The following is a 27,762-nucleotide window of genomic DNA, read 5'->3' as shown; positions in this document are numbered from 1 at the left end:
AAAAAAAAATGTTGCATCGTATTCCACAGTGTGAGAACACTCCGGTTTATTTTACTTTTCCTTTATCAGGGAACATTCAGAGGTGCCTCCTTGGACACTGGTGAAAATACTTCTGAAGAGGAAATGCACCAAGTAGAATTCCCAAGTTAAAGGAGCTACATGCACTTTAAGTTTAGATAGATGCTGCCAGCTTGCCCAGAGAATGCCTGTGCCGGTTTAGGTGCCTGATGTAGCACCCTGTGCTCAGGTGCTGGCCTCCTCCCTCCTCCTGCCTACCCACTCCATGGGCTGCAGATGTAGCAACGGGCACCCTGTGCCCAGGTGCTGGCCTCCTCCCTCCTCCTGCCTACCCACTCCATGGGCTGCAGATGTAGCAACGGGCACCCTGTGCCCAGGTGCTGGCCTCCTCCCTCCTCCTGCCTACCCACTCCATGGGCTGCAGATGTAGCAACGGGCACCCTGTGCTCAGGTGCTGGCCTCCTCCCTCCTCCTGCCTACCCACTCCATGGGCTGCAGCTCCAGTGCAATAGCGCAATAGCGTGCATTTCTCCCAAAAGGAAGCCCTGCATGTCTGTGGGAAGAACAAGAGAGAGAAACACAGGAGGAGACACTGGCCCTGCCTTCTGGGAACTTTCTTTGATTCACCAAAGATGACACTGAAAATATTTAATTACCCATGGCTCTAACACAAATCAGGACAGAGGCCTTGAGATAGTGTCCCCAGAGAGGAGGTTAGAAGCCTCCTGCTGATCCAGGTGTTAACCCTTTAGTTGCTAGATTATACGAAGGTCTCAGGGCCAGAGGAAGGGGTGATGAATACAGACAGCAATGGCCATTGCCAAGCGTGTGCGCTGCAGGAAATCTGAGGAGGCACAGGTTCCTGAGTACCATGGGACTCTGAGACAGGCTCCTGGAGGAAGAGGCTCTCTTGCAGAATTTGGGTGAAAGCAAGTGGGGCAAGATTGGACCCTCCAATTTTCTGTGTACATGGCCTTCTTGGACCCCTCTGTAGGACCCCTCCTCTTTCCTATTTGCCCCAAAGACACATTGACCTAGGGTAAATTATTGTTTGAAAGAAACACCACTGGTGATTTAAAAAACATGAATGAAAAGACTCCATCAAACCCTCCCTGACCTCAATTTTCTCTGTCTGAGCAGTAGAGAAAGGTAAGATTCCCAATGGACCTGTTTTCCCACCAAACTGTGTTGGAAAATCAGAAGAGCTGGCTTCAGCTGCTCCGTGGAGCTAGCCTCTGGTGGACCAGTCAGGGCCTTCAAAAACAGCATTCTTAACCTCCCAGGACTCCCTGCGCTCCTGGAGGGGCCCTCCTGGACCCGTGTGGTGCCATGCTGCGGGTGACCCATCGCCAGGGCACTCAGGGAGCCTGCATCAGCCCCACAGAACCCTGAGGAGGATCTTCACTCCACAGACAGGCCCGGGGAAACGGAGACCCCCAAAGAGAGAGGTGTTCAGGTCCAACAGGTATTCAGGAGCAGGGCCTTAGTGCTCTGAGGGGGGAGTGTGGCCGAAATGGGGACGAAGGGGGCTGCTTCCTCCTAGGAAAACCTTCCGCATGGGTGGAGGAGAACTCAGGAGTCCATAGTCAATTGTCCCTTCCTGCATGACCCAGGAAGATTTAATCCTTTTAAGGAGAAACTGGAAACTTCTTAAGAGGCCAGGAAGCCTTAGGAGACCTTGGTTCCCAGTTCAGCCAACTCACTCTTGTCCTCTGCCTGCGGAAGGTGGGTAAGGAGGGCGCCATCTTTGGTCTCCAGGTCTAGGTACTAAGGTCATTTGGCACCAGTCTCTCCTGCCTTCCCGCCTGTCCTTTCCCTTTGCTCTCAGGGCCGTCAGCCTCACACCCGCAGACCTTCAATAGCCTTTTTGGACTGAGGTGCCCAACGGGGGACGCAAACACTCATGAGGTCCAGGGCCAAGCAAGGAATGACGAAGGAGCAGGAGCTCACCCACCCGGTGCTTCTCAGACCAGCATGCCCGAGGTCACCCGGGAACAAAGCAGTTATTTATTTCTCCCTTTAGCTCAGAGTATGAAGAGAGAGGGCATTGTCTTCTACAGAGAGCCGCTGAGAACGTTTTAACAGCCCTTCCCAAGCGTGTCCGTTTAAAGAAGGCCCCGTTTCCAGCACTTCGTGGAGGGCTGAGAGAACCGAGGGCATGTAAAAATCCCACCCGCGGCCGGAGGAGAGACGGGCAGTGTGTGTGGGTCGGTCGGTTTCAGGCTCCATCGCCCGAGTCCCCGCAGGGCTGGGGAAGCGATCCCAGCGAGAGCCGGGTGGCCGGGACTCCCGCGCACCTGGAGCGCGCTCCGCGCTCACGCCCAGAGGGCGCTGCAGACTCGGCCCACAGAGGACCAACTCCCACCCTCTGCTCCTCTCCCGGGCAGCGCCCCAAGACCCTGGGCCGGGGGCGGACGGGGGTGCGGCCCGGCCTCACCACCCGTGTGCAGCCGAGCTGTGATGCCGGGAACCACAGCTCGTGGGAACCACGACTCCCAAAGAAGGCAAAGCTCAGCCCCTAGCCGGCGGGAGGGGGCGGGCTCGGACCCCAGGGGGCGGGGCGGGTGGGGCGGGGCTTGGCCGGGGGTGGGGCATTCCAAGGGGCCGGGCCCTGCTTGGAGGCTCAAGGGGCGGGGTTCTGGGGGGTGGGGACTGGGGCTGGCCTCTAGACCTGGCGGAGCTGGGGGTGGGGGGCTAGTTTTTGCAACGGCTAAGGGCCTGTGGGTTTATTATAAGGCGGAGCTCGGCGGGAGAGGTGCGGGCCGGATCCGATCCGAGCGCGGAGGAATCCAGTAGTGGAGACCGGACTCCAGCCGGGGCACCCCGAAGCCCTCGCCTAGGACAGCAGAGCGCTGGGCAGGCGCCCGAGGGAGCATCGCGCAGCGCAACCCACGGAGCCGGCCCGCAGCCCCGATCCGCGCAGCCCGCCGAGCTCCAGCCACTGGTCCCGGCAGCATGAAGCGCGCGGCGCTCTGCCTCTGGCTTTGCGCGCTGGCGCTGCGCCTGCAGCCGGCCGTCCCGGTGAGTGCGGCCGGGGCCGGGCTGGGAGGCGGCGGGAAGCCGGGGCGAGCCACCGGCCGATGCCGGCAGCGGCACGTGGAGGGGGAGGGGTAGCTGGGACTTCCCTTCTTCCCGCGCTAGTCCGGCGGGCCAGGGAACGGTGAGCCCCGAAACCGGGGCTCCACCCCAATTCTCTCCGCCGTCGGTGGGCGCCGCCTGGGTCTCGCTGCTCGGGGCGGGGGGGCTGGGACGCCCCACGGAGCGGAGCCTGCGCCCGGGCCCAGCGGTCAATTATGTAAAACGTCTCCACATGTGTCGGAGCCCGCCAGCCCGCCCCAGCGCCCAGGGTCGTCCGCTCCCACCCCCCTCGTCCCGGCCACCGCGGCGGCTGGGCCCCTGCCGGTGACCCAGGGGATGCAGTGACCGCGGCCACAGCGCCCCTCCCGCAGACTCTAATTCAAACCAGACCCGCAGGCTTGCGCCCCAAGCGCCGCCGAGCCAGGGCGCCCGGCCCCTTGCGCGGAGGCAAGTTTGGGCGCAGCGGAGCCGGCGCGAGAGCGGGCGGGCGCGTTGGCCCGGGGAGCCGGGCCAGGGCTGCGTGGGGTATGCGGGCGGCCGCAGGGCTCTCGAGCTTTCAGTTGGCTGCTGAAGGTGAGCCCGGCCGAGCCGGCAGCGGGAGGTTCCTGAAAGTTGGCCTCGGAACGCTGGAGACCCGGAGAAGCCCAACTTCTGGGCTACTGAAGTTGAGCTGGCCCCGGAGGGCGCGTTCCCGTGCCGGGCACGGCCAAGGCGCACGGGCGCCTACCACGCGAGTGGACCCGGGAATGGCCTCCCCCTCCCCGGCTCGGCTTTGTGCTGAAGCCGCGCGGAGGGAAGGCGGGTCCCTTGGCCCGCCCAGTAGAGCTGGGGAGAAAGAGGGACAAATGTGGAGTTGGAGGCTGGGGGAGGCCTTTGGGTTGCATGCAGCACCCACTTTTGCCGGGGGTCAACCTCCTTTAAAGAGGGACGTGCTCGAAAAAGAGCTGCCTGAGGGTCCCCAGAAAGTGAATCTCCCGCCCCAACCGCCGTCCGCTAGCCCGCCTTCCCAATGGGGGCGCTTTGTTCTCGGCCCCTGTAACCCTTTCCTGGGAACCGCCCCGCAGCGCCTGCCCCTTGACGGGGTCTGGGACTTGGGCCGCCGCCAGGTGTCAGCGCCGGCCGCCCGGTGCCCACGTCCACCCCCAGCTCCCGCACCGGAGTCCCGGAGGCCGCACGGCCGTCCCTGGGGATGCAGAGGGGAGGTGCGGAGCCGGGGGCTCTTCCCCTTCCGGAAGTGGCGGTCTCGCCACACATCTGGACAGCGCGACTTCCCCAGCTCTGGCAAAAGGAGGCGCTTGGGCAGGGAGGGAGCGTTGCCGGAGGTGGGGGTGGGCACGCGGGGCCCTCACCTCTAATGTGACATCTGGACAAGCGACCTGCTGTGAGAGCTGCCCACTGTTATCGTAGCTACCAGTTGGCGAGAGCTTTGGGGTATTTTATGGGGGTCTGGCTCACAGGAGGGGAGGCAGGTACTGTGGCTTTTGAGGCTAATATGTAAAGTGCCTTGCCTGCTTCCCAAGTGGCCTGGGTTTCCAAACATTTGAAGTCCAGGAGAGGCCCCTGCTGCCTGTTGCGCTGCTGGTGAGTGGGAGTGTGTGGGGTGCTGTCTCTGGAAGCCACCGGGAGGGGTACAGTTTCTGAGCCGGGTCTCCAGTGCACTCCTGGCTTTCAAGTCCGAGAAGTCGCTCGTTAGGGTTGTGGTTTCTGCGGGACTCAGATCGCGCCTGGAATTGCAGTTAGGACTCTGGAGGAGACAGTGGAGCGCTTGGCTTACCTCCCTGCCCCGCCTGGCATCACCTCCCTGCTCCGCTCTCTCCAGGCCCAAGATGGGGCCTGAGCAGGGATGCCGGGTGGGGCGCTCCACCTATTTCGAGCAAGAGTCAGCGGGGCTGGTGGGTCCTTTGCCTGCCTTGGGTGAGGCCGACATTCCTGTGAGCTCGGGTCCCCCAGCGCCCCTTAACCCTGGGGAGGCAGATGGAGTTTGGGATTCTCTATGAACTGAGTTTCCTGGAGTCTTCTGTGGGCTGGATAGGGGCAGATACTGCAGGATGAGGGGCTATTTCTCACCCAGAAACGCTGACATTTTATGGAAACACAAGGCCCAGGAGGCAGGAGAGTCTACGGGGAAAGGAGGGAGGAAGGCCTTCCAGAGGAGGGAGTGCTCCAGCTGAGCTTTGGGGTCAGACTCTGGCTTGGAGCTTAGGTGCTCACTTTTATTTTAAAGTTTAGTGTGTTTCTCTTTCCCAGCCCTGCTCTCTCCCTCTTATGGTGAATGCCCATGTTTGCCTAAGGGGGGGTGGGCCATAACAGGGCATAAAGTGCCTTCCCAGAGCCCTCCTTTACTGCTTCCCCAAAAGAAATAAGGCAGCTGGGATTTGCTTAAAATGGGAGAAGGTGCCCACAGGTGGCAGAAATCTGGCCTGTCCAAAGGTTCACCTTGGCCCCAGTGGGAAGCAGGTCAGAACTCCCCTGGGGACCAGCGAGGTAGGGAGTGACTCCTGAGTGCCTGACTCTGAATGGGCAGGGGAAGCTGCTAGGGCAGGAGCTTGCTCAAAACCGCTCCCAAGAGACGAAAACAGGTTTGTCTAAAAAGATTTCTCTGTGTGTGTGTATCTGTGTGTTTCCTGTGGTCTTTTGTTTCTGCCATGTAAGAAAAATTGCTTGTTCTGGGATAGTTATTTGCTGGTTTTCTCTCCTTCTCTTGTCTCTTTCTTGAAAGGCATAAAATCCCTTTTGCCTTAATTATGAGGGCTAGTGGAGACATTTCCCCGTGGCCTGGCAGAGTGGGTGGGGGTGGGGGAGAGGCACTAGCTGCCTCTGCTTGGGCTCAGAGCCTTGTAGAAGTGATGTCACCCCTGGCTTCAGCTCCACAGGGAGGGTGGAGCCAGTTTAAGTCTCTACCTGTGGCTCAGGATGGGGTCCAACAAAACCTCATTAGCTCAGATTGGTGGGGAGAGGGGTAAGGAAGGAGAAGGGCCTGGAAAGAATTAATGAAAACTTTGACTTCTGCAGTATTTTATAGAGGAATCTCTTCTGTTGCAGCAGAATTTTTTGATTCTCGAAATCCCTTTGGGAACGAGGTGTCCTTGGTATCTAGGTTTTTTTGGTGAGCTAAGAATCCGTATTACCCTCAAAAGTACTCTTACTTCACCAGGACTCGCTGAAATATTTCTATCCCTTCCTTTGTCAACAAAAAAATGCTAGGCATGATTTAATCTCCTCTAGATGCCAGGATCGTTGTCCTCATGGTTGTGCTTGGTCACGGCATTGTCTCCTGGGTTTACTGTGCTCTGAAGAGCACTTTGCCCCTGTGCCTGGCACCCCCAGGTGGCCTTGTTTTGAGTTCTGGTCTGTTCTTTTTCCTTTGTCCCTCCCTGTGTGAGAGCAACCAGAAATGACATTTGTGTGTCTAGGGGTAGCAAGCAGTTTTTCTGTTCATTTCTAATTTGTTAGTTTTCTCCAGTAGGACTAAGAAACTGATCAGATTGGTCAGAATTATTTCCAAACCAAGAGTTTTAGGGTGAGAAGAGTCTTGCCTGTGAGTAAGGTTCATGAGCTGTGACATGTGGATTTTGTGTCCTTTGTGGGCCCCAGCTGGGACCTGAAGGTCCCCTTATTGTTCCCTTCTGTCTCCGTACCCCCACCTAGAATAACATAGATGCTGACAAGGTGAGGCACTTCCAGGCCTCTCTCAGTGAAGAGATGAGTAATCTCTTGGGGGAAGCACCTGAAGACACCCACATCCCAAGTTCCTCACCCTGGTTTGAAAGTGACTTGCCTGTCACAGGTTGCCTAGACCAACTAGGCAAGGGCCATCGTTCTTTATCCTTGCCTGTTACTCTCAGCTTTGGTCCCTTCTCTGTCTTCACATATGTTTTATTTGGATTTTAGTTCATGTTTCTGTATAATCTGCACCCATACCGTTTGGCGGGCCCGAAACAGCTTTGGATTAAGTAGAGCCCCAGGACTGATTCTCAACTCTGCCACTAATTCACTTCGTAATCTGGGGTGAGTCACTGTCCTTCCAAGGCTTGTTGTCCTCATCTGTGAAGCGGACACCATGATACCTGTTCTCCCTGTCCTCATTCTGTCATTTGTGTATTCATTTCATAATGGATGTGTGAAAGTACTTTGTGATGAAAGTGCCTGAGGAGAGTTAGCTGTCGATATAATTAAGAGAGCCTGCTAACTCGTGCTCAGTGCTTTTCTATAGTCTTATTTAATCCCAACTGTAAAGAATTTACGTTATCTCCCCATCTTGTGGACAAGGAAGCTCGGGCCCCCGAGGAGGCGAGCCCCTCCAAGGGGCAGCAGTGGCAGAACCAGGATTTGTGCGTGCAGCGCATGGTGCGTGTGCATGTGTGTGAAGGCATGAATACATCATAGAGCTGTCAAGTCTCCCCTGAGAAGCCTGGGTCTTGGGGGCTGGCGGAACTCTGAGAGGCCCTGCTGGGTGTTTGCTGGTCTGTCCTGGAGAACCACGGCTGTCAGCATTTTAGATGGGAGGGCGTTGGGCTGGGCTCAGCTGGCCTGAATGCTGCCTTTGGGCAAACCATGAGCGTTGGGCAACATTCTGGGTTTGTATTGGGTTTCATCGATGGCTGCTCAGAGACAGGCAAGAGCTCTTCACAGGAAGCTTAGCAAGACCCAGGAGAGCAGGGTGGGAAATGTGTGGGCTGCAGCCCAGGCAGAGCCCACAGGTCTTCGGCTGGGTGTGGGGTCGCCTGTTTGGATGGCGCCCTTAAGCTAGATCCCTGTTGGCACCCAGCATGCACTGGGGGGACATTGTGGATTAGTAGATTGTTTTTTAAACCTGGGAGGTGGGCTCTATGGCACAAGCAGGGCAGCACTCCTGGCTCCTGTGCTAGGTTTACCTCCTGGTCCCCTCCAACACCAGGTCCTGCTGAAGGGGCAGCCGCATGAGGAATTGGTCATTAGATGATTTCTAGTGTTGAACTGTTGCCTGATTGCCAGCTTGTTTTCACCAGCCAATTTTGGAGTATTGGATTGAAAGTGCCCCTTGAGGCCCTGCCTAAGTCTAGAGAGAAGGAACATGATTAAGGGAATCTGTGGAAAGGGGGCTTTTGGTGCCAGGATCCTGTATGCTTGAAGAGTCAGTACCATGTCAGTCCCATCTCAGTTGTCCCAGCAGAGGTTGGATTGTGGGTGGGAGCATGTGTTCTGGAACCTTCCACTGAGTGGGACATGAGTGCCCTGACAGGCACCAGGGGAGGGCAGACGTGTGTGTGTGTGTGTGTGTGTGTGTGTATCCAGGGGGCACAGGCCATGGAGCTGAGGCCACAGAGGCAAGACCCTGGGCTTGGGGCCACTTCAGCAACTGTGCAGTTTCCGGCTACAGCCACACATGGGGAGCCCCTCCATGGCCTTCCCCACAGGCCCAGCTTTTTATCTTCATGATGTTGCCTTTGTCACCGAGTCTGCCTGCCCTCAGGGGGCTTACATGTGGGTGGAGAGGTGGCATGAGAAGGTCCCCGGCATTCCCAGGCCTGAGACAGGCACACTGGCAGCTCCCCAGGGATTTGTGCTGTGGGAACACAGAGGAGGGGGTGGTCTGAGCGTCCCCCACCAAGTGTCCTGCTGCCTGTCATGCCAGGCGTGTGTGGCGGGGCTGTGAGAGTGGAGTCAAGCTTACAGAGCACGGGGAGCCTGCAGGGAAATCTTGGGGCTTGGGGCCATTGAGCCAGGAGCAGGGAAAGGTGGTGGCCAGACCTGCTCCTCCACAGTGTGATTTGCCTAGTGAACTTTCCTGTTGATTTGTGTGCTCAGAGGCTTCCAGATGTCTCCCCACCAGGAGACCCTCAAGGGTCTCTGACCTCCTGGCATCGGTGGCTTTATGGGTTGCCTATTTATATGTAGGGGATGCGCCTCCCCTGGCCTTCAGCCCTGGACACAGTTCCTCTGCCTGGTGGTTCACCAAGGGGCGCAGCCCCACCAGAGGCTGCATTGCTGTTGTCAGGCTGCAGTCCCAGTTATTGGGAAGCCTGGGCATCACCTGGCTGCACCTTCCTCCTCAGAAGCCAGGAAGCCCCTTCCTCTCTGCCTCCCTTGCTGGTGGTCTTTTCCCTTTGTAACTGCAGCTCTGACACTCCTTAGTTCCTGGCTGTAGAAGTCTGCAGAAGTTATTCCTGCAGAGAAGGGCAGGCAGGATGCCTGTCCTTCCTACTCCCAGTTTAGCCCCTGATCCTCTGGGGCCTGGGCAGGCCATTGCTCCTCTAGGCCTCAGTTTTCTCATCTGCTCAAAAGGTCTCCTTCCCTTCCTCAGTTCTGAGAGCCAGGTGGTTGCAGAGACCTTGTCCTGGAAAGGCAAAGGTGGCATTGAAGGACTTGTTGGGGGCTCATGGTCCTCTGCCATCATTCCTCTGGGGACTCGGGGAGAACTAGCTGCCCGAGGGTTACCTGTGGGATGGGCCACGCTGGTGGAGGGCAGGGCGGGCTGCTTGGAGGGCTGGATTGGAGCCCAGTGTGGGAGGCAGGGTGATGGAGGCTCCTGGGCAAGGGCGGGCTGGGGTGGGGGCTGGGCGATGTTCTCTGCACACACACACACTGGGGCATCCTGGCACCTGCCCCGAGGCCCACTCAGGCAGGTTGGGGCAGTGGAAAGGTGGGTGTGGTCATCGGCCCACTCATCAGCTGAGTCATGGTGCCAGGCCCTTGGGTCCTCCCCGGAGACTTACCCAACCAGCCCTGATCCCCTGTGAGCCCACGTGTGCCAGTGCGAGGTGGGGGAGTACAGCAAGGCGCAGGCTAGGGCTTGGGGGCCTGGCTTCCAGCCCTGGCCCTGCCTCTTTACTGTTGAATGGCTTTGTTTGTGGGTATCTCTTGGCCTCAGTGAGCCCATCTGTGAAATGGGGGAAGGGTGCGGGGAAGCAGAGGTGAGGTCATACTTTTGGGTGTGTGTGGCCTCTCGTGGCTGTGTGGTGTGACTGATTGGTATCTGTAGCTCCTGCTGCCCCAGGAGGGGTCTGTCTCAAGCGCTGAGGGGGTTCGTGAGCCCTGCCTGGCTTGACTAGATCTAAAGCCCAGAGCTTGAGCGCTTGCTTTGTGCACAGCCCTGCACAGTGGGGAGGGGTCCATGCCTGGTCCAGGAGATGCATGAAAGAGAGGGTGGCCATTACTGGAACCAGACAGGGGGTTGGGCTCTGCACGTAGGCCAGAGGGGCAGTGACGATGAAGGGCATTCGTGATTCATTCAGCACCTCACGGGTCCCCCCCAGTCAGAGGAAGGGTTTTGTCCCAGAGACCTTCGATACAGCAGTTTCAAATCAAGAGCTTGGGCTGTAAGATGGAGCTGCTTCCTGGCTGTGGGAAGTGTTAGGCTAGAGGGTCTCCCTGAGCAGGGCAGCAGGAGCTGCAGAAGCCGCCAGTCTTACTCAGGGGCCACTCTTGGGCACCATTGACCTCCAAAGATGTCAAGAGAACCAACTCTCCCACCACTGTGACGTTAGCTCAGAGTCATAATCTTTCCCACGTGGGGCTCCCTGGCGCTGTCTGTGGCCACACTGGCCCTCTTTGGGAGCATTCTGTGCAACTCAGAGGGCTGAGAGACAGGATTCTGGTGCCTGGCCTGGGTGGGTAGGGGGATTGCATGTTCCCCAGGGTGAAAGGTGGAGGGGAGTTTCTGGAAGACTGAGGAGCTTGTGCCCACCCAAGGCATCAAGCATGTGCCTGGTAGCAGCAGGTCCCAGAAAGCCCTTTAGGACTCGGGCTCTGGCCTTGCTGTGTCCTTGGCACTGACACCAGTGGTGGCTGCTGATGATCCAGGGACCTCACCTAGTTGGGGATGTGATTGTGTCAGTCCCATGGCTGGGCACAGAGTGACGTTGGCTCTACTCCCCAGCAGCTCTGCAGCACCCTTGACGCCCAGGAAACTCTCCGGGGCCTTGGAGGTCCTGTATCCCGGGAGTGTTGCAGACGGATGTGGCGGTCAGGTTTGGGCTTGCAGGGCCCTAGGCTGTGGGTGTTTCAGGAGCCTCTGGACCATCATAGAGGCTGACGTCACTCCAGCTTCTCCCAGAGCAAGGCACAGGGGTGCAATGCTGCTGTCATGGTGATCATATCTCTTCCAGGATGGGGTGTGGGGGAGGGTCTTAGGTGGTGTGAGATCCTCAGGCTCTGCCCCCACCTCCCCTCCCCACCCTCACAGGTACTCTGAGGGGGACTTGGGGCTGGACACAGGTGGAGTTTTCCCTGGGGCCAGGCCTGTTTGTTGTCAAGTCCAGGAAGCCAGCCCCTGAGCTCTCTGTTGTGAATTTGAAGCTGCTACTGAGGTGTCCTGGGCCCAAGGGATTGTGGGAAGAACACAAGACCCCACCCCCCACACCGACTCCCATCCTCCTGCCATTCTTGCAGACCCTGGCTAGGGGCTGGCCATGCGGTGGGCATGCTGGCCCCCCTGTCTTCCCCATGTAAGGGCAGCCACCTGAGCTGGGTCTGCCTGCCTTTGGGGGCCCAGTGTGGGGTCTTAAAACCTTGGGGCGGGCAGGGTGGTGGGACGCAGAACTAGCTGGCTCGTCTGCCTCGGTTGGTTCCAACTCGGGCTGGAGCAAAGAGGTGTTGTGTGGAGGCTGGGAAAGGCATAGGACATAGAGTCTGCCCACCTGGATCATGTCCTGACTTTGTCACTTCCCTGGGTAGTCTTGGGCACGATTCTTCCCCTACCTCTAAGCCTCAGTTTCCTCATTTATAAAACAGAGTTTCTCATATCCTGCCTCAGGGCTTTTGGAAAGATTCAGGGAAGTAACATGTGATATGATTGGGGCCTCTTCCTTGCCTGGAGCAAAGGGGAGCACATCTGGGGGAACCCAGAAGCTGAGCTGCCACGGGGAGCCCCTGGGAGCACCCTGTGGCCGTGACTGGGGCGAGGCTGCCATCCGACTTGCACACATGTAGTCCCGGTGTGAGCTGCTCCAACCCCAGAGGTCCTGACGTAACAGGGTCTGCAAACATGGCTTTTGCCCCTTCTCAGAAGCACAGGCCTTCCCTGGCAGGCCAGACTTTGCTCTCCTCTGCCTGGGCCCCTGCCAGGGGCTGCCTCCTGACCTGGGACGGGCGGGCTGGGCTGGTGGGCAGGAGAGCAGGCCAGGTAACCCAGACACCGGGGCACCTGGGTGGGGGCTCGGGCCAGCTGAGCAGGGCCAGCAGTTGTGGGGCACAGCGCTGTGTGTCCCGAACTTGAGACTGAAGTTTGTCTGGGAGAAGCAGCCGGGTTCTCTATGGAGGCCGGCGACACTGGGCCAGGCTGCAGGGTGCGGGGAGGGCCTTTGGCCATGCTGCCGCCTGTGGAGAGGATGGCTGCTTTCCTCCCACGGTGGGCGGCTCACAGCAGGCCTGCTGGCCTCTGCTTCGGTGGCCATGTGTCCTTGGTCAGGCGACGTGCTCCCTTTGCTCAACTTCCTCATCTGTGAGAGGGACGTGGTACTAGAATTGAAGGTGGTTGTAAATATGAAGTAAGTTCAGGGAAAGTGCTTAGGTTAGTACCTGCCACGTAATTCTGAGTAAATACCAACTGTGATCATTATTTTCTTTCAAGGCCTAATTCAGTTGTTTCTATTCTTTAAGTAACCCCCAGCCCAGGTCAGATGCTTGGATTCTTCTCCCGTCCCTGAGCCCTGGGCAAGGTGTTGTGGCCACTTCCCTTCCCTGGGGTCACTCCGAGCCCCTACTACTGGGGGGACTGCACCCACAGTCTCCCGGCCGGCCCCCTCGGCGCCAGCAGAGGCTGCCAGGGCGCGGGCACTCTGCGCTGTGAGTTGCAGGTGGCTGTGCAGATCTCCTGGCCAGTCGGGAGGAGGGCAGGCCGCTCGCGCTGGGGCCCACCATGATCCTAAGGAGTGGCCCGGCCTTCGCAGAAAGTCCTGTCCTCCATCACCCAGGCCAGAAGGTACCAGCCCCACCCTCCCTTGGGACCCCCCGGACCCCTTCAAGCATACTCTGCCCTTCCTGTGGCCCTGTCTAGGCTTCTGAGCGACCTCAGTGCCCACTCTGTCCGAATTGTACTTGTGAGAGGCAGGTTCCCAGGCTAGGCCATTGTTCCTCTGTATGTGGGAGGAGAAGCCACGTACATCTGCGGCTCAAAGGAGGAACAAAGGGAATTTAGTCTTCCTTTCCTGGGTATGGTGCTGCTGGTGTCCACATTCTGACAAAGGTCAAGAAATTTGCTCTTGGCACCTTCCAGCCTCCCTTTTATCATCCTTTCTCATCTCCTGTAGCTCCTACCCACCCCTAGCGCCCCAGTTCCAGAAATAGCCCCTCCCCCACATGGAACTGATTTATGCTATACTGTGAGTGACTAGTACCCCTTCACCTTCCTAGAGGCATTTTCAAGGGGATATTGTGTGATGACAGGAACACTGATAGGAGAGATTGTGGTGATAAACTTGGAGCAATTCCCCCTCCCCCACAAACACACAGCTGGAGCCCTGGCTGGCTGCAGGTGTGTCAAAAGCTGCAGTTTCTGCTTCTGTGAAACTTAGGGGCACTTTATTTAGCCAGTGCAGGGGGAGGGTGTTGCTAGAAGTCCATATGCCAGAGGTGTCAGGCCCCCAAGCCTGTAGGACTGCAGTTCCAGGGGACCTCCTGGGGACCTGTTGGGGGGGGGGGTAGGGAGAGGGAGAGCCCTGCAGGGAGCAGCCAGGGCTGGGGGAGGGGCAGTCGGGAGGCATTGGCTGCCCCCTCTGTCCCAGAGTCACCTTGGTTTGGGATATCCACAGCATCCTGCCTAGGCCACAACTCCCCTTGGGAAGGTGGGAATGATGATATCGAGTCCGTGTGAACAAGCATCCCTGCCCCTACCCGTGGGTCTGCCCACTGCCGAGTCCCATGTTGTGCTGTGCCACCCATCAGGTGGGCAGCCTGCTGTGTCCCTGTGTCTGGCTGCCCCTTGATCCCCGAAGCCAGAGAGCCACAGATTGGGCCTAGGAGCCCTCTTGCCACCATTTTGGCCAAACCCCCATTGTATAGATGGGCAACCTGAGGCAAGGTTGTTTCCAGTAATTTAGGAACAGATCCCAGACTGCAACCAGGGCTCCCCATACTGGGTCTGATCATTTCCCTTGGCCGCCCTGTGGGCTGTGCTGAGGGTCCCTGAAGAGGGGGTGTTGCTGAACCTTGGGGGACAGACCCCCTGTCTGGCTCCCAGAACAGCACCAGGTGCTGAGGCTGGTGGTGCAGGGCTGGGTGGCCCTGCCCAACGCCCGGGTGCAGTCTTGCCCCGCCTGGCCCGGCCCTGGTTCTGGCAAGTGGGGAAAAGCAGAGGAACTGGTCTTCCAGCTCTGCGGCTCCACACCCAGCCCTCCGCAGGCCTGTCCTGAGACTAGTCCTGGCATGCGGGCCGCCGAGGCAGGCGCCATGGGGGGGGCATGGGGGTGCTGGAGGAAACGCCGACCCGGCTGGGGCATGGGGCTGGCGTTGGGCTGTGAGGATCCCCTCTCCCAGCAAACATCCCGCCCCCTGGGGTACTCCAAGCAGGCCCAGGGTCGGAGGCTCCTGCTGTCACCTTGACCTACATTTCCCATCTGTGAAGCCCTGACATTACACTAAATTGAAAATGCTACTGGAAGGGGGTCTTTAAAGCCAAGTACAATGCCAAGGTGTCTCCACCTAAGGCCTGCCCTGGAACCTTGCCCCACCCCCCAGCCAGGTGTCAGGGTGGGAACTGCTGAGGGGTGGGGGCTGTGGGGCAGGAGCCTGGCAGATGCCCTTAGGGCTGAAGGCCACAGGAACTTCCTTGGCCTGCCCATTCTGCCCCTCCTGCCCTGGGCCAGGCCCATCACTCCCTGCCAGTCCTGCCCCCAGCAGGTCCCAGCTTGCCTTGTTCTCGGTAGACAGTCAGCGAGCTGATAAATCACTGCGCCTGTCCCCGGAAATGCTGATGCTGCTTCGAAGCCCCTGGGGGCTCCTCCCTCCTGGGAGTGGCTCCAGCGGGGAGATTTCAGGGTCTTGAGGCCCAACCGGAGCTCTGTGTCCCCAGCAGTGCTCCCTGGCAGGCCGTGGAGCTAGGAAACAAGCCTCCAGAGAGCTGTGATGTGTCCACCACCACCTACGCATCTGGGGCAGGTGGGAGCCCAGTGTCTCCTGGGCCCTGGGCTGTGGCCTCCTCATCACCCCACACTCCCTAGCCTAGCCTGTCAGAGCCATAAGGGAGTCAGGGTTATCCAGCCAAGCCCTTTGCATTGTCCAGGTAGGGGTCAGGTCCAGAGAGAGGCAGAGAGCTGCCCAGGTCACCCAGCATGGGGACTGGGAGCAGGATCTGGCCCTTGCTCTGAGACCTTGCTCCGAGGTGCTTGGGGTCTGACCTCCCCAGTCAGTGGGTAGTCAGGGCTATTGGAGAGGGTCGAGTGGCTCCCACAGAGGGAAGGTGGTCACAGACCACACTGCATTTTTGCAGCATTCCCTGCCCCGGCTCCTCACTGGCACCCCTGGAATTGCACACCGAGGCCCTGCAGCCTGTGCTGCCCTCCTGGCCTTCACCTGTGGGCCCCGCCTGGCAGTTCTCCCCGCTGTGTCGTGGCTGTGGCCTCAGGCCAGCTGAGGAAGGTGGTGGGCGGGGTCTCAGCCCGGCTTCGGGCAGATGCTCCTGCTGTTCTTCTTGACCTGCTTCTTGCACTGCTGGGAACCAGCAGGCTGGCCCCTCAGCTCCTCCAGGAGGAGGCTGGGCTAACACCATGGGGCACTGGCTGCCAGAGCGGACGCATTGGAAATGTAGGGAGCATTCCAGAGCCTTCCCCAGTCCTTTTGCCACTAGAGCTTGTTCACAGGGCTCTGTTGCTATTCAGTGCCTTGTGTTTGAGGGACCTGAGTGGGAGTCTTGCCTCCTCCAGGTCTCCAGCCCTTGGAGCACTCTGGGGGAGGCCTTTTCCTCTCTAGACCATAGTTCTCAAAGTACATTCTAGGGACCGCCCGCAGGACCAGGGAGCTTGTTAAGCACGCACAGTCAGCCTCTGGGCCGGAGCTCAGAAGACTTCATTTGTCACAGTCTCCTGGTGATGCCTGGAGACCCCGAAGCTGAGAGCCCCTGACCTGGATGTAGGGTTTGGACGTCACCATCGGCCAGTATGGCGTCTTGATGTGGAGTTTAGGGGAGAAGGCTGGGGTTCTGCAGCTCAGAAACCTCAGCCCCAGGACTCGTGAGGTCTGGGGAGGAGAGAGTCAGCCATTTCCCTTAGATCATAGATCTGACCAAGAAATGAGGGGGGTAAAGATTTCTAAGTCACCACGAATCTGTTTTAAGCTTCCAAGGACGCTTGTTGTCGGGTGGGATCTCCACGGGCTGGGGCGATGACGGTTGATCCTGGCATGACTGTGGGGTCCTGCTGCCTTTTGACCTGGCAGTCTGGGACCCTCCTGTCCACCAGCCCCAGAGCTAGTGCCAAGGCCTGGGGCCCAGGCCGTGACCCAGCTCCTTGGGTAAGGGGCAGCTCTTTCTGTCTGGTTGTGACTAATAGGACTTCAGTGACTCGGCTCCCACTCACAGAGGCCGGGGATTTTATGACCACACAGAGCAGTTGCAGCCTCCCTTTCCTCTCCGCTGTGAAGACTACGTGCCGGAGGCCTGGTGTGGCCGAGCCAACACCTCGGGGCTAGCGCTGTCCTCTCCTGGGCCTGGCCCCAACACTCCCCATGGGGAGGCCCTCTGTACCCCAGCCTCCCTCACTGGAACAGGGCACCTGGCTGTGTGTCCTGGGGGCTGGGAGCTCTGCCAGGCCTGGGACCAGATTTTCTTACTCCCTTTTTTCCCCCAAAGTCCCTGTACAATTGTCCCCAGATTTTTGAAGTTGAAGACCTATTAAATGTCAAAATTCCATGACCTATTGTGCGTGTAGACGTGTCGGCAAACGCGGCACGACGATCTGCTGCTTGGCGGTCACTCAAGCCAAGCCGCAGGTGACACACATTACACATGTTAGTGGCTCGGTGTTTGGGTTGGAAACCACAGGTCTTCGGACCTGGTGGACACAGGTTGATGGGGCCAGGGTGGGCAGCAGGCAGGCGACCTCTCTGGTTATTGACTGGTGCCACCATCCTCACTTGAACCCCCCGGAGATGCCCACTTGATAGCCGTGTTTGTGACACAGCCAGGGAGCTTTTATGCTCACGATGTCTCAGACAGGTGCGGCAACACACAAACACACACGCCCTTCAGCCCCAGGGCCAGCCAGGGCAAGGGGCTCTGCTGAGATGGAGGTTGCCAAGGAGGGTGGCCCTCTTTATGACCAGTGTGGGGGTGGAAGCTGGCAGGACTTGGCTTGAGGCTGCCTTCCGGAAGGCTCTGTGCCAGCCCTCTGCCCACAGACTCCAGTGTGCGGCGGGTGATGAAGGCAGCCCTGGCCCCGCTCTGGTGCTCGCCCTCCTCTCTCCACCGCTCAAGCGTGGGCTGGCACCTCGGTACCTTCACCGCTGGGCTAGGGCTCTGGGAATTGTAGTCATGGGCTCAGCCAGGTCAGGGCTGGGGACAGGGAGGGAGGGATGGCAGGTGAGGAGGCCTCAGGCCTCACTCTTCCTGGGGCTCTGTTCCTGTCTGCCAGCGGTGCTCAGCCGGCCCTGCTGCCTCACCTGCAGGTGACCTGTAGGAATCAAAGGGTAATGAGTGGAAAATGTTTCCCGTCTCAGCGAAGGGCTCGCACCTTCACACCCTCCTTCTGGGATGATCCCCACCGTGCCCAGGGTGTGGCCAAAAGGAGCCCAGTGTGCGGAAATGGAGACAGACTGACCATTTCCCTCTTTGTCCCTGGCCCCCAGACTCCATGCGTCTGTTCCATGATCCCCCAACCTCCAGGCAAGCCAAGCCTTCTGGCTTTGGGCAGTCAGTGTCTGCGCTGTGGGTGGGGCAGGGGCAAGGTGGCCCTTGCTTTGAACAAACAGAACCTGCGGAAGCCTAGACCTTGCACCTGCACCGTAAGGTTGTTGATTTGTTACAAGAACAGCTGATTTTCCTGGGACTTACAGAGGTTCAAGGCTGGTTTGCCTTTTGCCTTCCCAGGTAGCCTGAGGTGGGCTCCAAGCTGAGCCCACCTGTTCTTGAGATGGGCAGTTTGCTGCAGGCTGTTCGGGGCAGACCTGCTAAATAAATGAAACCGAAAGTCTCATGGAAAACTCCAGGGTCAGTTGGCACCTTGGTAATCCAAGTTCAAACTCAGCAGTTTCTGCTAAATTTCCTCCCCAGGGTGCTGTCAGAGAAGGTCCCAGCTGGAAGAGGTTTGGGGAATCACTCTAGCCATCCCAGACAGCGGATGCCTAGAGAGGCTCCATGAGGCCAGGGCGCTGGTTTCAGTGGGGAGAACACTTGCTTAAGAACTTGTTGTATAAACAAGATCACAAAGGGATAAGCAGACCCAGCTATGGGAACAAATTGTTTTTAGGGACTGGGCAGACCCAAAGTGTTTGTTACCCAGTCAGGGAGAAGCCCTGCTCTTGGGAAACTTAACCTGTTTGGGCTTCTCCGTGTAGTGAGGGGCCAGCCTTCCTGGCGCCTGCCTGGTCTCACTTAGAAGGGCCTTTCCTGGCCCATCTGCAAGGCACAGTCACAGCCCAGAGGCGCAGAGGGTGGTACCTCTGAGGTCAGAGGGCCCCGGTGTGTGTCGTCTTTGTAGGCCTCTGTCACTTCCCCTGTTGAATAGGGTTTGGATCCGATGACTCCGGCTTCTGCTGGGAGGTTCGGCACCCCTTATAACCCAGTAGAGTTGTGGGTTCACAGCCCTGATCCCCTGCCCCATCCTGAGCTTTCTCTCTAAGGGAGGGGCTCAGTGCAGCAGGAGTGGGCGGGGCAGAGGCCTTTGGTGAGGTGGGGCACCCTCTCTGTGCCTGTCTGGTGGGTGGTAGTCTTTGCTGCTGAAGGGTACAGGCTTGGGGGAGACTAGGGGCAGTTTCAAAGCACCTGGGGATGGTAGAGCTAGCATGTGGTCTGATGTGGGGGCAGGGATGAGCTGTGACCATGGTTGTAGACGGGCCGTGGTGGGCTGTGACTATTCATTGTAGATGGGCCATGAGAGGCCCTTGTAAGGTCAAAACCTTGCTCTTGGCAGGGGGTACAGTTTTGCTTTTGTACTTTCAAAGGAAGTTCAGTGTTATTTCTAGCCTTGCGGTTTCTACACGTGTCTGATGTGTCCCTCAGACCTGGCCCCTAGGTGGGGAGCTTCCACCTGATCCAGCTCTGCTCCAAGGCTGCCTCCAGGAGGCCAAAGGTCGTGTCTGTCCCTCCCTGCTCTACTCAAGAGAGAGGCCCATGGGCTGTGGCCAGGACTTGGCAAGGCCGAGGCGGGCCCCTCTGACAAGTCTGTGCAGAGGCTGCTGGCAAACTGGGTCCCACCTGCCCCCTCTTCTCATGAAGCCCTGTCCACCTCCGTCCCACCGTCTTTCAGACAGGCCTGCTGGCATTTGAGGCAGCCATGTGCCGTAGGATCCCTCTTCCCCTGGCTGAGTGGCTCTCCTCCCTGGTCAGAGCAGTGGCCTTTGTTTGCGGGTACCTGCTACGTGCCAGACTCTGTTAGAGTCTTTCCTTGCATAACCCCATGGAACGTTTGCACCAGTCACGGAATGTTGGTGTTACTATCATCCTCAATTTGCAGATGGGGAGACCGAGGCCATAAAAGGCTCAGTGGCATCCCCAGGAGTCACATGACTAGTCAGTGGCGGAGGTCTGGGGTCTCTGAAGCCTGTGTGCCGAGCTGTGTTCTGCTGCTTCATTCATTCTTTGTTCTGGTCCCTGACATTGGGGTCCTCGAAAGACAGATGGTGTAGCGGGTGGGGTTGTTTGGGTCTAAGCCTTGCTGCTGAACAGAACTCTCAGTGCTACCCTTCCTGCCACCTGGCTGCTGGGTCCTCCTTTCCCCACTTGCCGTGCTGGGACCAGGGTTGGGGGCAGAGGTGGTCCTGGCTTTCTCCCTGCATCCCCCAGGGTTTCTGTGCAGGCCTACTCACAGTGCGTGGCATGTTCCATCTTCGCTTCCCTGCCTCAGGAACTGGGCACAGGTTTGCACTCACTCATTTGCAAACAGGGTCCGTCCCAGACCCACAGCCCATTTGCTAGAGGCTTAGTGCAGAGGCACTTCCAAATGAGCCTTGTGGCCGCCCTGTCCTTCCTTCCCTGAGGAGGACAATACTCTGGCCAGAGAGCCTGGTCCCAGTTCCTGCTGTGGATGGGAGCCTGGGCTGGGTGTGGGAGGAGCATCATGGCCAGGCCTGGGGCTGCCCCATGTGGGCAGAGTGGCCCTTGGGGTCCACACCCTGGTGTCCAGCATGCCTGGAGGCTGTCTCTCTGGACCCACGTTGTGGGACTGTCCTTAGGAGCTCTTGAAAGCTCCTCCGAAGGGCAGCATCAGCAATCTTGGCTCCCAGAGCTCCATGGCCGACAGCCCCCAGGACCTGATTCTCAGTGTGGGGTGGGCTGATGGAGTCCCATGGGGCCCCCAGCCTGTGCTCCCAGTAACAGTGTCTGTCTGCCCTCCGAGAGGTCTGGGGCTCCCTCCCCTCGCGTGTGTTCCTGCACCAGGCTCTGTTGTAGCAGCAGGGGTGTGTGGGGGCCCACAGGGCTGCCCAGAGCTGGGGGTCCCAGAACTGCACAAGGGGCTTCCCACCCGTGCCTCTGTGCTGTGCGGGCTGCGGTGAGCTCACTGGGCTGTCTGGGATGGGGACCCGGGAACAGCAGGGCCCCACCCTGCCTCCACTCATACCTTTTTCTGATCCTTTTCCAGCAAATTATGGCCACAAATGTGCCCCCTGAAGATCAGGACGGTTCTGGGGATGACTCTGACAACTTCTCCGGCTCAGGCGCAGGTGAGGCTAACACAGGCCGTGGCTGGGGGCGGCGGCCGGGCAGTTGCCTGTGCTTACTGAGCAGTTACTGAGGGCACCCCCGCCCTGTCCTTGTCCAGCTGGGTCCAAAGGGTCCAAAGGTGCTGAGCAAAAGAATGGGGTCCGTGCCGCACAGAGACGCCTATTAAGGAGAAAACAGGCTCGGAGGTGAAGCGAGGGCTGTAGTTTCCGGAGGCCCCAAGGCTGCCTGCTGCACACAGGCTCATGCTCTCCTCTTTGCTCGCTAGGCAACCTTTGGAACCAGCCTTTGGAAGGTTATTTGACTTCTCCGAGCTCTTATTTTCTCATCTGTAAAATGGGAGTAGTACCTTGATCTGATAAGTTTGTTCAGAGCTATAAGGCAGCGTCAAGCCTGCTGGGCAGTAGCTTTGCTATCCATGTTCCCTTCCCAATTTCCCCTTTTCATGGGTGAGAGGAGTTTCTGAGCTGGAGGTGGTCAGGGAGGGCTCCCAGAGGAGGTGGCTCTTGAGGGCACCTTGGAAGAGGGGTGGGAGCTGAGGAAGGCACACCGAGGCTGTCCGTGGGGGAGTGGTCTAGCAGAGGCTGACAGCTGCAAGGTGGGATATGGCATCTGTTCTTGGGAGCAGGAGCCTTTCCGGGCAGGGAGGGGCCAGAGAGGTGTATGCATTGGGGATAAGGCTGTCGGCCCCTAATGGATGCCACCCCCACCCCCATTGCTGCAGGAAAGCTTCTTTCCTGATGGCCTTGGCACCTTCGTCATGGCTGAGGAAACCAGGCCGCCCCGGGCATGTGCAGTGGGAAAGGTGGCTGTCCGTGTTCATTTTCCAAGTCAAGTTTAGCCTCAGCTAGCTCCATCCCAGGGCACGGCTTCTCGGGGAGGGAGGGTTGCTCTCCTTGCTGGCCTGGGAATCAGAGCCTCCCTGGCAGCCCGAGCCCGCTGGTCTGGGTGCCGAGGCCTTCCCCACACTGACGTGCTCTGCTTCTGGCCCTGCAGGTGCTTTTCACGATAGCACCTTGTCACAGCAGCCCCCCTCCACCTGGAAGGACACGTGGCTCCTGACAACCACGCCCATGGCTCCCGAGCCCACTGGTCTAGAGGACATGGCCACCTCCACCTCCATCCTGCTGGCTGGAGAGGGGCCCGAGGAGGGAGAGGCCGTGGTCTTGGCAGAAGCGGAGCCTGGCCTCACGGGCCGGAAGCAGGAGGCCACCCTCCCACCCAGGGAGACCACGCAGCTCTCAACCACCCATCGGGCCACAACAGCCAGAGCCACCACCGCCCAGGCACCTGCGACCTCCCACCCCCACAGAGACATGCAGCCTGGCCACCATGAGACCTCAGCTCCCACAGGACCTGGCCAAGCCGACCCTCACATTCCCAGCGTGGAGGATGGAGGGTCTTTTGTCACCGAGAGGGCTGCTGAGGATGGAGCCTCCAATCAGCTCCCGGCAGGAGAGGGCTCGGGGGAGCAGGTGAGCGGCCTCTGCTTTTCCCGAGACATTGTATGGGCCCTAGTGCCTGGCACCGGGCAAGCCCAACACCCTGTGCCCTGTGAGCACAGGGGCCCTCCTTCCCCTGCCCCCAGCACCTTGCATAGAGCAAGACAGGCTGGCTACTCACTAGATCAGAGCAAAAGATTCCTTAAAGATCACCCAAGAGAGGGCTTTCCAAACTTATTCGAGGCCCCTGTTGCAAGGGTGAAAATTCTATTAATACCAAGTCTTATTTTTTATTTTATAGCATCGTGGGAATTTTATACATTATACTAAAATAAGCCTACTTGTTTCCATATAAAAATGTGTGCTCTATATCAGTTTTCATGATATCTGTGCCACAGTCCAGCCAGAGTCCAGTATGATGGACTCACACTGGACAGGGCAGGGCCAGAGGGCAGGGCTTTGGGTCCCAGAGGTGGGGTCTGGGTGCTGCTGCTGAGCAGGTGGCAGGGGAGATCACAGGCAGGCACTGGCCACGGGGCTGGGCCAGACCCGGCTGCCTGCTGGGGCCCAGCCCCCCTGACCTGCCCTGCCTTCCACAGGACTTCACCTTTGAGACTTCCGGGGAGAACACAGCCATGGCGCCCGTGGAGCCTGACCACCGGAATCAGCCCCCCGTGGATCAGGGGGCCACAGGGGCCTCGCAGAGCCTCCTCGACAGGAAGGAGGTGCTGGGAGGTGAGTTTGCTCTCAGGGGGGTGGGTGGGGGGCAAACTCCTACTCTGGGGCGGGGGTGGCCATCTTCAGCCCTTGGGGTAGGGGGGCGCTGACCAGAGCCAGGGCCCCCTCTAGGGCTGCCTGGGTGGGGAGGGACCGTGCGGAGACCCAGGAGCCTCGACCTGAGCCAGCCCCTGTCCCCCCACCCTAGGGGTCATTGCCGGAGGCCTGGTGGGGCTCATCTTCGCCGTGTGCCTGGTGGGCTTTGTGCTGTACCGCATGAAGAAGAAGGACGAGGGCAGCTACTCCCTGGAGGAGCCGAAGCAAGCCAACGGCGGGGCCTACCAGAAGCCCACCAAGCAGGAGGAGTTCTACGCCTGACGGGGGCGCCGTCCTCCCCTCCCCCGCCACTCACTAGGCCCCCACTTTTCTCTTCCGTGAAGAACTGCAGGCCCTGGCCCCCTGTCACCACGCCACCTCCCCAGCACTCCGGCCCTGCCGGCCGCTCCCTGCCCACGGAGTCCTGGGGTGTGCGGGGAGCTTCACTCTGCTTCTCTGACTTCCGCCTGCAGACTTGGGGCACAGAGGGTTTCTCGCATATGACCTTTCCACCACAGCCAGCACCTGGCGTCGCACCGTTCTGACTCAGTTTCCCCAACCTGGAGCAGCCCCTCCTCAGCTCTGGAGAGAAAGGGGATCCCACCGCTTTGGACCTGGAGGGCCCTCTGTGGGTGGGGCCTTCGGGCGGATGCTTCTAGAGCACTTACCGTAGAACCAACAGTTGGGGGGGGGGCTTTGACTGCTGAGTGGCCGGGAGAGGAGTTCAGGGCTCCGTCAGAACTCACCCTGTTTCGTGGGGAAGTCTAATTTAGATATCAACTTGTTTTTGCACATGTTTCCTCTAGTTTCTTTGTTCATAGCCCCTGTAGACTTTGTTACTTCTGAGGTAAGTTAAGTAAGTTGACTTGGTATCCCCCGTCTTGCTTCCCTAATCTACGGTCAGGAGACAGCATCAGGGTTAAGAAAACTTTTTTTTTTTTTTTTTTTTAACTAGGAGAACCAAATCTGGAAGCCAAAAATCGTAGGCTTAGTTTGTGTGTTGTCTCTGAGTTTGTCGCTCATATGTGCAACAGGGTATGAACTATCTGTCTGGTGGCCCCATTTTTGGTGGCCTGTGGGCAGGCTGGCCAGTCCAGGCTGCCATGGTGCTGCCACTGCTTTTGAGCAGTCATGCCTGTGACCTGGAGCTCAGGGCCATGCTGTGGCTGGTGCTGCCATGACATTGGAGGAGCCTGTGTGACGTGAATGCTGGTGGCCCACACCGAGGATGGAGAGAGGACCTTGGGGCCGGGGAGCGGGTGGCTGTGGCCGGGAGACTCTCTTGCAGACCTCGCCCCTCCTGCGTTTGGCACCCCCCCCGGGGGGACGCTCCCCCCCTGGAAGTTGACAAGGGGCGTCTTGAGCACAGCCGACTCCGCACGCCTCCATCAAGGACCAGGGTCACCCTCAGCTCCTGCGGCCCTGCCCTGGGCTGGAATCAGGAATGTTTTCCAAAGAGTAATAGTCTTTTGCTTTGGCAAAACTCTACTTAATCCAATGGGTTTTTCCCTGTACAGTAGATTTTCCAAATGTAATAAACTTTAATATAAAGTAGCCCTGTGAACTCTACTGCCTTTTTGCTTCTTTGCTCTGTGCTGTGTGTGGACGTGACTGGCCTTTTCTGCAGACATCAAGTATTGGGGACTTGGCTGGTGTCTCTGTGCCTTCATCTTTCCCATGTGGAGGGATCCCGAGTCCAGAGTCCCTCTGGTTTATTTGTCTTTTTATCTTGGCTGAAATTCTGGAGGCCAGTAGGTTCGGCCAAGGTTTTATAAGGCCTGATGTCAGTTTCTGTGTTGCTGGGCTTGAAACCCCATCTTCTCGATGGTTGGAGGAGGCGGACAGCCCAGCCCGGCCGGAGGCTGCCGGCCCTGGTAGAGATGTGGTGCCCAGGCCTGCCTCACACACTTCCGTGGGGACCAGAGACCCCCAGCCCAGGGCTCCCAGGAACTCCTGCACTTGCTTATTTAATTTGACAACGTTCCAGCAGCTCTGTGGGCTGGTCTGTGGATCAGAGACGCACTGCCAAGCAAGGGGACCCGTGCACTGTGCTCGATACCGGGACTTTCTGCCCGGAGTGTGTGGCTGGACATGGCTTGGGGGTGGGGGAAGGGTTTTGTCACGGTGCTCATCTGGTGGTCCGTGGGACGGCGCCCAAGCCTTTGGCTGGGCCCATTCATGTAACTACAATAAACGGTACTTGTCATTTTGGGCAATAGCTGCTGTGGTGGTGGTTGAGTCTCTTCTTGGCCTGGTGATGTCCTGCCCTGTCACCTTCTTGGGTTGGGACCCTACATCACTCCCTTCTTCAAGGGCACAAGGGGCTCCCTACTGACTAACGTTGCTATCCTGGTTGCTCATTGTTGTGCAATTCCTGCAAACTCATTAGTGCCAAGTGTCTAAAGTCATCTGCACATGAGGGAAAACAGCGTGGGAGAGCTGGGGACTGAGGAATCACGGTGCGCCGTGTGCTGCAGGCCCCCCACCACCCATTCTAGGCCATCCAGCTGCCTTCCCGTACTCAGTCTCATCCACTCTGTGGCCCTGGTGCAGGTCAGCCCTTAACCCCACACCCCAGGCATGCCCTAGGGCAGGACCACTCCTTTCCAGTCTCTGCACCTACTGCCAGGGCAGGGACTGCGGGCTCCAGGCAGCTTTGCAGGGTGGAGAATTCTCTTCCCTATCACATTGTGCCCCAAAGGGGTTGAAGGCAGAGATAGAAGTCCTTCAGGTCATTCATTCACTCAACAAACAACTGAAAACACCCAGTGCCCTTTTTCTATCAGTTCCCTGGCCTGGATAGTGAGGTCTCAGTTGTATAATTAGCCCTGGATATTAATGCTTTTATTAATAGTGTCCCCTCCACATGAGACTGCCAAAGTTCCAAGACCTCAGCCCCCTGGCCCACCTGCTCCTGTTATATCCAAATTGATTAACCCCACCACCCGTCTCACCTCTTGGCCCTGCTCATCCTTAACCCCTCTCTCGCTCTGCTCTCCTGCCCTGGGTCCTCCCACCCCAGGGCACCACCAGTACGGGACTGTGCCTAAAACAGACTTTGCTGCATGTTTGAGGCTGACAGTAAAAGCTGACATGGAGGTGTTTGAAGGTCATCTGGACACGTCTGCCTCAAGCGATGTCTGACACCTCCCCTCAGGCCCACCTGCCACCTGTGTCCCAAACCTCCTCCCCTTTCATTCCCTTCTTCATGTTCTCCGCCCTCTAGGGGAACAAGCAGGCTCTATTTCACTTTCCCCTCCCTTGCACGGCCTGGGTGTGGGAGTGTGTGCACCTTGTGTGGGCATGGGGGGTCGCTGGATAGTCCACTAGGAGTCCTTTCAAGCTATTTTTCAAACAAATGAGCCATCTTCTCTTAGATTGTGTTGTGCTCTAAATTTGCAGCCGTCTGTGTTTTAAATTGCATTTTTTGCTGCACTGGCCTCTGGGGTTGTGCTCTGGATATGTTCTCACAGCCACAATAAAGGCCCTGGACTTCGGTTCTGCTCCTCACTCTCAGGGAGGTGGCAGCCCGAGGGAGACAGATGAGAGAGGTGTCAATGACAGCTGGGTCAGTGTCTGGGTCACAGAGGTGCCAGAGGGTGGCTGAGCTGGGTCTGGAAGGACAAAGTCAAATCAGCCTCTCAAACGGGGGAAGGCACAGCTTTAGCAAAGGCGAGGACTTGGCCTGTGAGGCTCCGTGTGGATGTGAAGGGCAAGCGGGTGCGGGCGGCCCCAGAGGGAGAGGGAGGCTTGAGGGGCTGTGGGGAAGGTGAGCCTTGCAGGGGGTGGGCAGGCCCAGCTGCAGGACAGCTGTGGGGTGGGGTTGGGACTGTAAAGGCAATGCCTGGAGGTGTGCCCCCCCTTGCTCCCCTGCAGCCTGAGGGAAAAAGCCCCAGGATAAGGGTGTCCTCTGAGCCCTAGTCAAGGCAGGGCAGTGGGCCCACCACAGCATCTGCGAGAAAAGCCTTCCTTTCTGGGTCTGCAGGTAACTGCCCTGCAGAGGAGCCGGGACAGGCCACGCTCCCACCTCCCAGACGCCTGGCAGAAGAGAAGGGCTGGGCTGGCCCGGGAGGAGGAGGTGAACCCTCATCCCTGGAGCTGAATCAGCAGAGAGCCTGAAGGGCTGAGAATCTGCTCTGGGTCCGCAGACCCTAAAGCCACGGGAGCTGGAGGGTCCTGCCAGCTCCTCCTGGCTATGGGAACAGCCCTCACCTGGCTCTCTCCCCTCCTCCCACTTCCCAACACCTCTGCACCGCCCACCTGTCCTTGAGCCACGCCCACTTGCGTGAGTGTGTGTGTGTGTGAGTGTGCAAAGATGGGCGTGCACGTGCCCCAACTCGGGTTCTCGGCAGTTCTACCCCAAGCCTGCTCAACTTCAAGGCTGGGGGAGACACATAAGCCCTCTGTGCCCCCATAACTCCTCAGTCACCCCCGTGGGGCCCCTCTTCCCCTGTTGGGGCAGCTGTCTGTCTGTCTGCCAACCTGGGTGCTCGCAGAGGCTTTCTTCTGTGGCCCAGCAGGAGGCCTGGCACCCGGGGCTCATTGGGAGGGTGGGGGCCTCTGCCTTTGGGGTGCTCATCAAGGCTGGCTGGCGCTGCTATCCTGCCCTGAAAGTCAAGCATG

The 27,762-nt window shown here is 58.6% G+C and overlaps 1 protein-coding gene across 1 annotated transcript; it reads left to right on the top strand.

Annotated features, from left to right (window-relative positions):
* Positions 1 to 2,697: 2,697 nt before the first annotated feature.
* SDC1 (syndecan 1) lies at positions 2,698 to 24,693 on the top strand. Its single transcript, XM_012787727.3, has 5 exons — positions 2,698 to 3,039; positions 20,805 to 20,886; positions 21,881 to 22,359; positions 22,926 to 23,061; positions 23,252 to 24,693. Exons 1-5 carry the CDS (start codon positions 2,974 to 2,976, stop codon positions 23,419 to 23,421), a joined length of 933 nt encoding a protein of 310 aa, XP_012643181.2. The 5' UTR covers positions 2,698 to 2,973; the 3' UTR covers positions 23,422 to 24,693.
* The last annotated feature ends 3,069 nt before the right edge of the window (positions 24,694 to 27,762 follow it).

This window comes from Microcebus murinus, chromosome 3 (assembly GCF_040939455.1).
Source record: "Microcebus murinus isolate Inina chromosome 3, M.murinus_Inina_mat1.0, whole genome shotgun sequence".
Classification (NCBI taxonomy): domain Eukaryota; kingdom Metazoa; phylum Chordata; class Mammalia; order Primates; family Cheirogaleidae; genus Microcebus; species Microcebus murinus.
Note: the sequence above shows the minus strand (reverse complement) of the source record. Positions and strands in the feature narration are given on the sequence as shown.

What these genes read in the sequence shown, in the direction of transcription:
- SDC1 (XM_012787727.3), top strand. Translation starts at nt 2,974, where the DNA reads ATGAAGCGCGCGGCGCTCTGCCTCTGGCTTTGCGCGCTGGCGCTGCGC. An exon ending in GAGAGGGCTCGGGGGAGCAG is followed by an intron (nt 22,360 to 22,925) that starts GTGAGCGGCCTC and finishes TGCCTTCCACAG; the next exon opens with GACTTCACCTTTGAGACTTC. An exon ending in CAGGAAGGAGGTGCTGGGAG is followed by an intron (nt 23,062 to 23,251) that starts GTGAGTTTGCTC and finishes CCCCCACCCTAG; the next exon opens with GGGTCATTGCCGGAGGCCTG.